Source organism: Giraffa tippelskirchi, chromosome 12, assembly GCF_054371585.1.
Source record: "Giraffa tippelskirchi isolate mGirTip1 chromosome 12, T2T-mGirTip1v1.2.pri, whole genome shotgun sequence".
In the NCBI taxonomy this organism is placed as follows: Eukaryota; Metazoa; Chordata; class Mammalia; order Artiodactyla; family Giraffidae; genus Giraffa; species Giraffa tippelskirchi.
Genome location: NC_137286.1, coordinates 94,518,413 through 94,532,784, shown reverse-complemented (window position 1 = coordinate 94,532,784; position 14,372 = coordinate 94,518,413). Strand labels below are relative to the sequence as shown.

The window sequence follows — 14,372 nt, the reverse complement described above, 5'->3', positions numbered from 1 at the left end:
ACATAATGTTATCACTCCAAAGTGATAACTCAGTAGGAGACATTCTGACCAGTCGGGCCAAATTTATAGAATTTCAGTCTTATTTGTTTTGTTTCATTTTGTTGCTATTTTACCAGCTAAACGTTTAGGAAATGCATTTAGGAGCCATTCATAATTCCACATACAGGGGACAAAGTAGCTCATATGCCTCAAAATAAGAATGTTCCTTTAGAAGGACTTCACTGGCAGTCCAGTGGTTAAGACTCCGAGCTTCCACTGCAGGGGGCACTGATTCGACCCCTGGTCTAGGAATTAAGATCCAGCGAGCTGCAAGACACGGGCAAAAAAACCAAACAAGCAAACCCAAAAACAACCAACAAAAAAGTTCCATTAGACACTTTACTGTGTGTATTTTTGTTTTTCAACAGAGACGTTTTGATCTGAAACCCTGTATAAGTCTAGACATTAAAGAGATGTCATCAGGACCTCCCTGGTGGTCCAGTGGCTAAGAATCAGTGCTCCCAAAGCAGAGGGCACTGGTTTGATCCCTGGTCAGGGTTCTAGGCCTCTCATTCCACATGGCATGGCCAAAATAAATTAATCAAATACAGAAGTGTTATCTTGCTAAAAGGAAAAAATATGACCTTGTAAGGAAGTCTATAAGATGAGGCTAACTATTCTTTGTAATTACTTATGTAGAATTTGATGTGGAGAAGTAAATGTGACAGAAGTGGTTTCTGTATCCTTCTTCACAGAACCCGTCTTCTACTTTGGTGACGTCGAGTACTCCGTGGATGAGAGCGCGGGCTCCGTGGAGGTGCGGGTGTGGAGGAGCGGCACTGACCTGTCCCAGGCTTCTAGTGTCACCGTGACATCGCAGAAAACAGACCCTCCCTCAGCTGATGGTGAGCAGTTTCCTACAATGATTCTTCTTGATTATTCTACAATTTTCAGCTTCCTATGACAAAATACCTTAAAGGCCAAACGCTTCACTTCTGTTAAAGCAGTCTGATTGAATGTACTTTTTTCCTGAAGTTATTGCTATATAGTAGGTAAATTTACACTCTGTTTACTATTGTGAGAAAAAGCACCCCAGGGCCACACATCAAAAGCTAAGTTATAAACATGTAAGTCAAGAACTCTAACTTTGAATGCCTTTTTTTTGCCCGAACGGATTCTCTTGGCAAATCTACCATGGCTGAATCCTATGATGTCATTTACACAACAGGAATAATCTTGCAGGCCACCCTTACAGAATCTAGTGACATTTAAGTATCATGCAGGTATGAATCTCTGGCCTAGCTCCCTCTTCATTTTAAACAAACATCCCTATAAGTACTTGAGCCCCAAAGACTTTTTCTACCCTTCATTATATAATCTGTCCTAGCTGACACGTGCTTCCCTTTGATTCTGAAATCTGCATCTGCAAAAAGTTGATCATGAAACTTAGGACAAGCATAAGATATGAAATTTCCTTCTCTTTGTCTCATTTAAATGACCATTAAAGGACTTCCCTCGTGGCCCAGTCTTAGAGCATGGCCCTAAGACTCCATGCTCCCAATGCAAGAGGTCCAGTTTGATCCCTGGTCAGGGAACTAGATCCCACATGCTGAAACCATGAGATCTGCAACTAAGACCTAGTGCAGCCCAATAAATAAATGAATAAAAACACTTCAAAAATAAATGACCAATAGTACAATTTATCTCTTTCTCATTCATACACACATGCACACATCAGACACACATCACACGCTCATCACACAAAGCAAGTAGTGGCCATTCCATTTTAAAAGTCACCCTTGAGTTTTCACTTTTTAAATGTCATAGAACCAGTGCAGTGCTTTGAATGTGGTCTGTGTCCAATAAACCTTTGTTTAGCCGAATTAGTCGTTTCTTTAGAGAAAATTCAAATCAAACAGAGAGATGAGAATAAAGATGAAGAAGCAGAGGTCAAGAAAAATACAAAAGGAAATACAATGAGATAGAGATTTTAAAAAATAAATTAAAGACACGTACTTAATTATAGTTGCATATTCAGAGGTAAATAGATACAAAATAAGAGTTAGAAGAGCATTAGATATGAAAACAAAAAGATAATACTGAACTGTCTCCCCTATTCCTAGTCTTCATGGATGTCATGCCTAAAGATTAAGAGAAAGTTTTGTTTCTTAAATATTTTAGACATATATGAAGGTGTCAACACTAGTATGCACCCCACAGTCTGAAAAATAATACACTAAAAACAAAGTATGTCTTTGAGAATAAAAGATTGCCCTCTTTGCCAGGGGTAGGAATGAGTGAAGTGTGTTGGACAAAAGCTTATATCTGAAATATGTTGCTTTAACCAGCAGGCAATCACACACCTAAATAACATGTTCTATAGTATCTTCTGAAAATAAAAATGGTTTTTTAACTAAGGTTAACTATTTCCATGTTTATATTTCATAACTTATGATCAAATATTTGATTGATATGCTGATTATTTTTAGACCTGATTTTTATTAGCTCTAATTGAGAATTCCAAAATAGATAAACTACAAGACAGACAGCTAAAATAACAGAAAAGTAAAATAACCTATGATATAGATAAGACAGAGTTAGGAACCTGATCTTTTAGCTACCATCTCAATAACCAATGTAAATGCTAATCTTTTACATTTCATTAAATATACTTCTCTGTAATGTTATGCTAGTCAATATATTTTTAAAAGAATTATAAACAAGTCTGTTGAATACATACTTTGCATCTCGTAATTTTGTGTACATTTAGTCAGTCCCCAGCTGAAAAAATCTTTTGTTCCTGTCACAGCCGGAACAGACTATGTGGGAATCAGCCGTAATTTAGATTTTGCACCTGGAGTCAACATGCAAACCATTCGTGTTATCATTTTGGATGATCTCGGACAACCAGTGCTGGAGGGTATTGAGCAATTTGAATTGGTGCTCCGAATGCCTATGAATGCAGCCCTCGGGGACCCCAGCAAAGCCACGGTGACCATAAATGATTCTATCTCAGATTGTGAGTGTTTATTAGTTGATGACGATAAGTAAAATCATAGGCTAGAGTTTACATAAATGTTAAGTAAAATGATAAACTAGGCTTTATATGGATGTGAATTTGAGCAAACCCCGGGAGATAGTGAAGGACAGGGAGCCTGGTGTGCGGCAGTCCACGGGGTCACAAAGAGTCAGACATGACTGAGCGACTGAATAACAGCAACAACCTTTTCTAAGGGATGTGAGGGAAAGATCGGTTCCAGTTCTCGGTTTGTGAAAGGCCATCTTTTCCGTATGTATCTTTACATCACCTTCTGTGTGTATCTATGTGTTTAAATTTCCCTTTTGTATAAGGGCGCCGGTCATATTGAATTAAGGCCCATGCTGCTGCCCTCATTTTTCCTTCATTAGTTCTGTAAAGACCCTGTCTCCACATAAAGTCATATTCTCAGGTATTGTGTGTTAGGACTTCACTCTATGAACGGGGAGCAGCAAAGGTGGGGGGCGAGTGGATGGACAGTTCATCCCATAATAATAACTTAGCTGACAAAGTCTTTCTTTCTTCTCCTGATTGTTTTCTGGTTGTTTTGATAGAATTAGTCTCAGAAGAAAAACTTTTAATCTTCCTTTCAAATTAAAATAAAAGTGAGATTGTTATCATTACCTCGCTTGTGTGTCAAGAACTCCCTCCCACAGATGGGTGCAACTGTGTGAGATTGCACAAACCCTTGAGTATAAATGGTCTTTTCCCACTTTTCAACACCAGACACTTTCTGTTATCTCCTTATACCCAGACAGTCCTGAAATTACACCTAATGATATGCCAAAAGCGAGGCTCTCTGACTCTTCATCGAAATGAAATTCTGAATAATCTTCTACCTTGATGATCTTGACATTACTTGGAGGAGTCTAACCTATTGTCAATGAGATCTATAGTTAATTGACCTGGAATAGGTGTCACCTGTGTTTTATATCCCTTGGTGGCTCAGATGGTAAAGAATCTGCCTGCAATGCAGGAGACCAGGGTTCGATCCCTGGGTTAGGAAGATCCCCTGGAGAAGGGAATGGCAACCCACTCTAGTATTCTTACCTAGAGAATCCCATGGACAGAGAAGCCTGGTGGGCTACAGTCCATGGGGTCGCAAAGAGTCAGACATGACTGAGCGTCCAACACTTCTTAATACAATTCCACATGTATTATGTAATATACATATTATAGTCATTGTCATCTTTTCCATTATGGTCCAGGTAACTATGCCTGTAATTATGTACACAATCTTTAATGTTTTTCATATTAAGAAATTCTGAAAGGCTCTTAATTAAGCAATATATATAGATGGTAGTGGTTTAGTTGCTAAGTCATGTCCAACTCTTGCAAACCCATGGACTGTAGCCCACGAGGCTCTTCTGTCCATGGGATTCTCCAGGCAAGAATACTGGAGTGGGTTGCCATTTCCTTCTCCAGGGGATCTTCCCAACCCAGGAATTGAACCCAGGTCTCCTGCATTGCAGGCAGATTCTTTACTGACTGAGCTATGAGGGAAGCCCAATGTACATAGATACAGATATCTTAAAGTCTCTGGTTTTATCTACTTTCTTCCATTTCATTGCATCTCACTACTCCACACAAGAGGCCGAGCAAAATGTCAAGGATAAGGAAATAACTCTGGGTTAAGTGGTTAGCTCAAGCCCAAAATCCTGGCCAATAACTGAGCAGAGACTGGGATCCAGTTCTTCTTGTTGTTCTGGTATTCTTCCCACTGAACCACGTTTTCTGAAATTCCATTTTCCTCAAATTTCTATTCACTTTGATTCAGATATTTATGTTCTTGTGTTTTCTGCAGTACCTAAGATGCAATTCAAAGAACGAGTATATACTGGCAATGAAAATGATGGGCAGATAGTCACCATGATCCACCGGAGTGGGGATATCCAATACAGGTCTTCAGTGAGATGCTACACGCGACAGGGCTCCGCACAGGTGATGATGGACTTTGAAGAACGCCCCAATACTGACATCTCCATTATCACATTCCTCCCTGGTACGTTTCAGCTTGAAGTTTTTGTTTGGAGTTTGCAGAAGCCAAGCTTTGGGTGTGAAGTATCTATCAAGGACACTTGATACTACAAGTTGTTGATTCCCTCAAGCTTCTGACATGGTTTAATGTGCACTAGATGATAATAAAGTGAGGTTGATTTTAACAGGTTGAATGCATTTTCCTTTGGTTTCTGTGTCAGTGTATTGATTAGTTTCTAGTGATGTGCTATATTGTTTGGGCTTCCCTGGTGGATCAGTGGTTAAGAACCTGCCTGCCAGTGCAGGAAATACAAGTTTGATCCCTGGATCAGGAAGATCCTCCTGGAGGAGGAAATGGCAACCCACTCCAGTATTCTTGCCTGGAGAATCCCATGGACAGAGGAGCCTGGCGGGCTACAGTCCATGGGGTCGCAAGAGTCAGACACTACTGAGCACACTCGCTATATTGTTTATTCAAAATTTATTCAGCAGAAAATGGCATGTACAGATTTTACAATAGTGGGAAAGACTTAGTGTTCAAATGATAGACATGAAAAGAAATAGGTGTCACATTTTAAATATGGATTCAATGTCTTAAAATACTTGACTACTTTGATCCAATAATTGTGTAAGAAACATGTGAAAAGTGAAAGTCGCTCAGTCGTGTCTGACTCTTTGCGACCCCATGGACTATACAGTCCAAGAAACATGTACTGTGATCCAATTGACAATGACCAACTGGTACAAATTTGCTAAATTTGTATCCTGATTATAACGTTAGAAATTTGTAAATAACATTGCCATTTGCTCTTTTCCCCTTGTTTTCAGAGATGAGTGACAAAACTTAAAGACAAAAGAAATTCCCTGTACAAATAGGAACCTGTCATTGCATACGTTCAAACCTCGTTGTTCATTTGGCAAATATTAACTAAAGTCTTATTACATGCCAGACATTGCTCTTTGCACTATTGATGCAGCAAGGGACAAAACAACATCCCCGCCCTCATGGTGTTTACTTTCTAGCTGTAGAGGTATCCCTTATGGCTTAAGAAATGTGACTGACCTGTGGTCATGATTATTTTTCCAGGGGAGATTGAAAAGCCTTGCATTCTGGAACTGATGAATGATGTATTATACGAGGAGGTAGAGGAGCTCCGACTGGTTCTTGGCACCCCACAAAGCAACTCTCCTTTTGGAGCTTCAGTTGGGGAACAAAATGAAACTCTGATAAGGATCCGAGATGATGCTGATAGTAAGAAGCCGTGTCTTGTGCTCAGCTGTAAATTGGGAACTGAAATCCATCTGTGTTCAAGTTTTAGGTGGCTCAGAAAATAACCCCCTCTTCCTGACTAGGGCTTTTTAAGTGGTTGAGAAATAGGAAAAAGACTTCCCAGGCGGTACAGTGGTTAAGTCTCCACCTTCCAATGCAGATGGTGCAGGTTCGAACCCTATTTGGAGAATTGAGATCCCACATGCCATGTGGTGCAGCTAAATAAATAAAGAGAACTCTTTTTAAAAAGATTGTTAAAAAAAAGAAATAGGAAAAAGACTGAGATAAACGGAGAATGCAGTAAACCATTTAAACCGTAAGTTGATGTTGAAGAACATCATTTATATGTAAATGCTGAGTCCAGAGCACTCATACCTACTTGTTCCTCCTCCTGCCTTCAATGTAGGTAGTTCTGGGTCAACAGTTTCCTCCCTCCTCTCCTGCAATCCAGTGGCCCACTCCTATAAAACTTTTTGGCACACAGAGACAGCCCAGAGCATGCGATTTCTGGGGGCTGGTTAATTTCCAAGAAAGGAGCTGGGCCACACATGCCCAGTTTCTCCTGACACACTCACCAGTTATGCTGAGTGAGGGGACAGAGGGAAGCCCAACATATGATATAATTAAGCTCCTCCCACATGAAAAAGGGGCTTCCCAGGAGGCACTAGTGGTAAAGAACCCATCTGCCAATGCAGGAGACGCAGGTTCAATCCCTGGGTCAGGAAGATCCCCTGAAGAAGGGCATAGCAACCCGCTCCAGTATTCTTGCCTGGGGAATCCCATAGACAGAGGAGCCCGGCGAGCTGCAGTCCATAGGGTCCCAAAGAGTTGGATATGACTGAAACGACTTAATATGCACACACATGGAAAAAAAAAAAACTGTCATAAATGGAGGAAAAAACATTCCCTTTACAAACTAATTTGCCCATGTTTCCTACTGTTTCAGAGACAATTATTAAATTTGGAGAGACCAAATTCAGTGTCAGTGAACCCAAAGAACCAGGACAGTCAGTGGTTATAAAAATTCCAGTGATTCGCCAAGGAGACACTTCAAAAGTTTCCATCGTGAGAGTTCACACCAAGGATGGCTCGGCCACTTCTGGAGAGGACTATCACCCTGTGTCAGAAGGTATGGGGGCTCTGAGGGTGTGTCCGTATGAGTTGTGCTCACACTGCGTTGGTACTGGTGTCCTTGAGAAAAGAAGAGAAATATCCATTCACCTGAAATACAAATACACATACTCCTTTAAGTTAAACTCCTTCAGAAAAACAAAATCAATGGAATTTATTTCCAGGCATTTCCTTTTTGATTTACAGAGTATATGCCTTAGGGTTTAAGGAAATTTTGAGCAAAGTTGCTAGATGTTTTGAGTCTGCTTTCATTTTCAACAATTTTTACCTTCATTATGGTCTTTTGATATTAAATAATAAATTTCCTGATTATTCTATTACATGGAAAATGTGTGTCATAGTCAAGAAGATAGTCTTTTTTAGTTTATAGAATACCAACAATCCAAAACATCGAGCTTGAAAATTTTGTGTTAATGGAAGGCAGTGAAAAGGGGGACAGATGACCAACTACAGAGACCATGAATTCTCTGGACTTCAGAAGCTCGTCATGAATACATTTCATCCATCTCTTTTCTTCTTCAAACTTTTGGATCATTTCACCATTTACTTTTAGAAGTATAAAAGAAATCAATTATTCTCTCTCTCTCTCTCTGGATTATTTACTGGCAAAATAGACATAAATTGATGTCCAAAATTAAGTTTATGAATTATTTGTAGTTGTCCTTATCCACTTTGTTTCTAGTTTTCTACCTGCCACGGCCAACAGTTTTTGGAGATCATAGACTACAGGCATTCATCTTGGTCTGCTAACTTGAGAACAGTTTAGAAAGTGGCTAATAGTTACTAATCAGTCATTAACTGAGTTAATGAGACAGTAGGAAAAAATAGCATCTTCTACAAAGAAGCATGTATTTTCTTTGAGTATATGGTGAAAGTTTGATGAACTACTATATAGCTTCAAAGTTATCCTCATATTACTTCCTATGTAAAGAATGATAATCTATTTGAAATAAATCACATAAAACTGAAAAGGAGAGGAAAAAACTGATCAGCTATGAAATTATAAAATCTGAAATAAGTATTTCTAACATAAGCATGTTTTACATGCAGGAGACATCTTCTAAATATGTACAACATAACCTTTAACAGAAAATATTTTTCTTAGAAATAAAACAGTTCTTTTTGCTAAAACAAAACCAAAATTATATGTATATAGTAAATTGACAAATGAAGTCAGAGAGAACATAAAATATTAAATCGACCCGTGTCTCTTTTGTCCTATAAATATTAGCATGCCACTTATAAATGTTTATAATAAAGATTTAATCTTTCCTGAAACGTAACATCTTCTTATGGACCAAATTGTGGTCAGTCCTTTACAATAAACAAAAAATTAAACATAGTATAAAAGTTGAAATATTTTTGTGTTAAAATGTCTGGGGACTTTTCTGGTATTCCAATGATTAAGACTTTGCCTTCCAATGCAAGAAGTGCAGATTCAATCTCTGATCAGGGAGCTAAGATTCCACATATCTTTTTGCCAAAAAAAACAGTACATCACAGACGCAATATTATAACAAATTCAATAAAGATTTTTCAAATGTTCCACATCAAAAAAAAACTTTAAAAAATGACTAAAGTGGCAGATGAAGACTAAAAAGTGATTGAAGAAACAACTATCATTTAGCACGTATATGTAAGAAGACAGTAATTTCAGCCTTTAAAATAAATACTTAAGTTTTCGACTTCTTAGAAACTGGGTTTGTATAATTCACAGCACTGCAGAACTCAGATGCTTATAAGGCTAAGACAAGCAATGAAAAGGAGTAGATCAAGGAGGGTGTGAGGGAAAGATGGAATAATGGAAATGTCCTTCAACCAGAAAGTCCGTTTCCTGCTGAGCAAAACTTGTATGGTCATAGCCAGATGACCGTTTGCAGTCAGAAAAGTGCAAAAGATATGAAAAATCTGTATTTTCTTAAGAAATCCCCGGATATTGAAGGATTGGAAACTAACTTTCCATTGCAACATCACCACGGGTCAAGCCAAACAAATTGGTGACCCGGAAGTGATCCCGCTGTTTTCATCCTCTGAAATAAGAAGCATAAACCCTCCTAGGGTGGGAGAAATCTAAGACTGATGGACTCAAAGTACAGGTTAAGGCCAACGTGAGAAATGGCTGTACCGAGAAACTGAACTAATTTGAAAGATGAGTCTGGCTTACTAACACAATTTTAAAGAAAAAAATCTTTTTCATAATGATGGAAGTAGGCAAAGAAAGATACATTGAAGACACATTTTCTTCTGTCACATTTTAAAGAACTTCTTAATTTAGAATTATAATGATCAAATACTGCAGTTACATTAGAAAGCAGCATCTGTCATCTTCTCAGATTAGAATGATTATGCATTATATTCTTTATTTTCTCCTGGTTTCTCCTGAACCAGTTTCTCAAAAGGCATTGTAAAAACCCACAAAGTTGTTTATCCAAGTTTGGTCAGCTGCTTATTCATGAGTTCAATAAAATCAATTAATTTTTAATATCTTGAGAATTTTAGAATGAATGATTTAAAAAGGGTTATCATGATTGGGTTTAATTTTCATGACAATGAAGGAATTATTTTTAGTGAGGAGGAACAGGGTGAAAGCAAAAACACCATTAACACTTTTGTTAAGAAAATTTTCTGCATTTCCAAGATTAACATCAACAACCAAAAGAAGTCTTTTTAAAATATAATTTGACATGATGTTAAAAATTTCAACCATTTTATGCCTGGCTTTTCTAGATACATACATAGTGAAAATACTATTCACACTCAGTAATACCCGTATGATCATATATTTGACTTACGTCCTATTGGTGTAGAAATTCTGAAATGAAAGGTGAGTTTGTCTGGTTGTTCCAGTATTAGAATTATGAATTGTCTATTCCATCATCTGCATTTTTTCAAACTGTGGATCAAAAAAATCAAATTAGTAGCTTATGATTTTTCTTCTGGATAAAATGGAATGGAAAAATATTAGCATGCAATGCATATAGTAAGAATAGATGATGTTTTAAGAACTTTATTCATTTTATTCACACCCACATGTGCACACAAACAGATGTATGTTTACATAGTCTAAGTATACTGGGCCACAATATAAAATGTATTTCTTATTGTGGGTCATTGTCAAAGAAGCTTACTGGAAACTTCTCATATTCCTATGTAAAGGATTTAAACCTGTGATTTTGCATTTGTAGAAATTGAGTTTAAGGAGGGAGAAACCCAGCATATTGTTGAAATTGAAGTAATATTCGATGGCGTAAGAGAAATGAGAGAGGCCTTCACTGTCCACCTAAAGCCTGATGAAAATATGGTAGCAGAGACACAGGTAAGTAATCAGATATGGATAAAAAGTCATAGCCAGCATTTTGTCAGGGAAAATGCATGTAAACATCCCACGTGTACAGCTAAGTCGTGGACTTTAGACTTGTATAAAAAAGATGCACATAATCTCTTTTCACCTCCTAAATAAATGTTGTTTCCACTGGAAAACAAGAATGAAGAAATTCCTAAATTCCCAAGTGGTTCAATGGTAAGGACTCTACGCTTTTACTGCTGAGGACCTGTGTTCGATCCCTGGTCAGAGAACTAAGATCCCACAAGACAAGTGGCACGGCCAAACAAAGAAAAGATTCCTGTCTCTTTCTTGAAAAATCATGTTTGTAGGAAGTCAAGGACTAGAGTCTCTGAGTCCCACAACAGCCCAGTTTACCCTTCCCATTTCAGTCAACAACGATCGAATCTGGGATTAACCTTTGTGCTTTGTGGTCTCAGCACAAAGATGAGGCTAATAGTTTAGTGCCACAACTCATTAAAACACACATTTTTAACCCATGAGGCAGTTTTCTAACCCTCAAAATTTCCACCTGTTCATCATAACTATTAAATTGATGTTCAGAGGCTCAAAGACCCAAATGTTATGGTCCTAACAATTTTTTTCTGTTTTCATTTAATTTTATATTGTATCATCAACCAGATTTTCTTCAAGATAAACATAATTTCCATAGAATTTTGACCTTTAAACCTAATTTTTAAAACTAAAGGATTTTTAAATTTTTATTTTATATGGGAGAATAGTTGATTTAACAATGTTGTGTGAGTTCCAGGTTTACAGCAAAGTGATTCAGTTATGCATATAGGTGTATCTGTTCTTTTTCAAGTTCTTTACCCATTTAGGTTATTACAGAATATTGAGCAAAGTTCCCTGTGCTATACAGTAGGTCTTTGTTGTTTATCTATTTTAAATACAGGAGTTTGTACATATCAGCCCCAAACTCCCATTCTATCGCTCCCCACCACCCTTCCCCCCTAGTAACCATAAATTCATTCTCTAAATCTGTGAATCTATTTCTTTTTTGTAAATAAGTTCATTTGTATCATTTTTTTAAGATTTTACATATAAGTGATATCGTAAGATTTAAGGAACTGGCCAATGTTTATATTATCTGTGCTTATATTTATTCTATTTCTTTTATATATTAGTGATTTCACTATTAGTATAAGATACTTTTCACTTAAGTACAGGTATTTTTAATATTTTATAATTTTTGCTACTTGATGGTATTTAGAGTGCCTTGGTTTTTTTCAAGTCATAGTTAAAATTCAAGAAGTAGGGACAACAAATCTTTTTCAAATATAAGTCTTGATCACCTAAGAGATGAATCTTTAATTTTTATGGAGCATTGTATTAACCTCTCCTGAGTAAGAGGAACAGAGATTCACTCAAATGACTTCAAGTGATCAAAGCCTCTTTTAAGAGGACACGGGTAAGTATAGGCTTAGAAACTGTGATGTGTCATCAGATATTGGAAGATGGTTCAGGAGCGAAGGCAAATTTATCAGCAAGGTGTTCTTATCACCCTACCAGCAGTAGATGTTCACGGGACCCTCTTCTGTCTGTGACTCAGCGTCTCCCTCTGCCTTTGTTTCAGGCTGTGCTTCTGCTCGTCTAAAGCTTCACTTTGCACTGCCATCCACTTCAGCAGGGTCCATGCTATCACATGACCCCGAGAATCTACCTTCTCCCAGGGTGTCTTTCAGCTTTCCTCCCACTACTAATTAACTGACTTTATCAATCATCTTCCATTTTACAACCCCAACAACACTTTACAATCAAGTTAGATTTAGCTAGTATCATTATCTGTGCTTACATTTGGAGCACAAAATTTGGAGAAAAAATTACAACCACATACTTTGTGGACCACTGGCCAATAGACTGCCCTGGACTCAGGTGCCCTCCTTTGCACACGCTGGAGTCATTAGAAACAAACCACGTAGGGCCTCGTAGGGCTTGTCATACTGCAGGGTCTCTGGGCATGACAATTGCTATTATATTGAAACCATGTACTTGCCAAGTATTGTATTGTTCTGCACAATAGACGCATCAGGAGTCTAATATTTCAATAATCATGGATAACTATCTTTTCCTTCAAGGCGACCAAAGCCATTGTGTATATAGAAGAAATGAACAGCATGGCTGATGTCACTTTTCCTTCTGTCCCTCAAGTTGTGTCCTTACTGATGTATGATGACACTTCCAGGGCCACAGAGAGTGCTGGACCTGTGTCTGGTTATCCTGTCGTCTGTATCACAGTGAGTAGGAAATGGAGGAAAATTGTAAAATAGTTAAAATAGTTATGAACATTAACCAAGGTAGTATGGGCTTTGCCATGATGAGATAAAAGTGGGAAAATACTGCAGGATTTACTCTTTGGTCTTTGGAAAGGAAAATATTACTCAAGTGAAGCTCCTGTTTTTCTCCCTTCATCTGACAAAAGTTTACTAACTGATGTGCTCATAGTGTGTATCTCATAGTATCTCATGATCTGTTACTGAGAGAAAAATTAATAAGATATAAACTTTTTGCTCGAGGAATTTAAAAATAAGGAAGAGGAAAAATATGTAAGAATCAGTCACTCTTCTGTAAGGCACAATGAGCATTATCATGATGCAAACTAGGAAATAGAACAGCAGCTCCACCTGTGAGGGAAGGTATGGGATGGTCTGATGGAGTGTCACTAGTTTGAGTCACATAAGGAAACGTCATTCCAGAATGAAGTGGTCGCATTACAAATGGCATATTATCATTATTTTTTTAGTTACCATCTCTTTGCTATAAGTTATAAGCTCCTTGTGAGCAAAAATTGGGACACATTTACTTATTTTATATTGCTTTACAATGTTGTGTTAGTTTCTGCTGTACAACAAAGTGAATCAGCTGTGTGTCTGTATACATGTATCTCCTCTCTCTATGCCTCCCTCCCACTTCTCTAAGTCATCACAGAGCCCTGAGCTGAGATCCCTGCACTCTACAGCAGCTTCCCGCTAGCTATCTACTTTATACATGGGAGCGTATGTACTGGGCTTCTCTGCTGGCTGAGACAGTAAAGAATTTACTACAGTGCAGGAGATATGGGTTTGATCCCTGGGTTGGGAAGATCCCCTGGAGAAGGGAATGGCAACCCACTCCAATATTCTAGCCTGGACAATTCCATGGACAGAGGAGACTGGCGAGCTACAGTCCATGGGATCGCAAAGAATCAGACACAACTGAGTGACTAATGCACGTAGCGTATATATGTCTCCCAGTTCATCCCACTCTTCCCCCACCCCTTATTTTTATGGTGTAATGACCTATATATAGTAGGTGTGCAATAAGTGTGTGTTTGATTAACAAGGCAAGAAATGATTATGTGGTACAAGTAATAGAAGTCTTGAAATGTATTAAGGAACATGGACTTCATTTGTTGGGTAGCAGGGAGCTCTTGCCCAGAAGAATGATGCAAGCAGAGGGGTTGTATTGGAGTATTACCATGGCAGCAATGGTCCCTGACTAGAAAGGCTCTGAATTAGATAGAAAGGTGGCACTGACAATGGGGAAAAGGGACCAACTTAAGAGACAGTGCACAAAAAGAATCAGCCAAGTTCACTGACCCACTGGACATGGGGGATAAAATAAAAAGGGGGGAAGTGAGGGAGAGAGAAATTCCA

General features: G+C 38.1%; 1 protein-coding gene across 1 annotated transcript in view; it reads left to right on the top strand.

Moving 5' to 3' along the window:
- The window catches only part of FREM2 (FRAS1 related extracellular matrix 2), a 159,164-nt gene that overhangs the window by 114,836 nt on the left and 29,956 nt on the right, over window positions 1–14,372 (top strand). Inside the window, exons 7-13 of the mRNA XM_081547767.1 lie at window positions 735–884; window positions 2,789–2,998; window positions 4,821–5,018; window positions 6,081–6,245; window positions 7,210–7,392; window positions 10,580–10,710; window positions 12,816–12,974. Coding sequence (XP_081403893.1) covers window positions 735–884; window positions 2,789–2,998; window positions 4,821–5,018; window positions 6,081–6,245; window positions 7,210–7,392; window positions 10,580–10,710; window positions 12,816–12,974 — 1,196 coding nt within the window. The remainder of the gene's footprint in view (window positions 1–734; window positions 885–2,788; window positions 2,999–4,820; window positions 5,019–6,080; window positions 6,246–7,209; window positions 7,393–10,579; window positions 10,711–12,815; window positions 12,975–14,372) is intronic.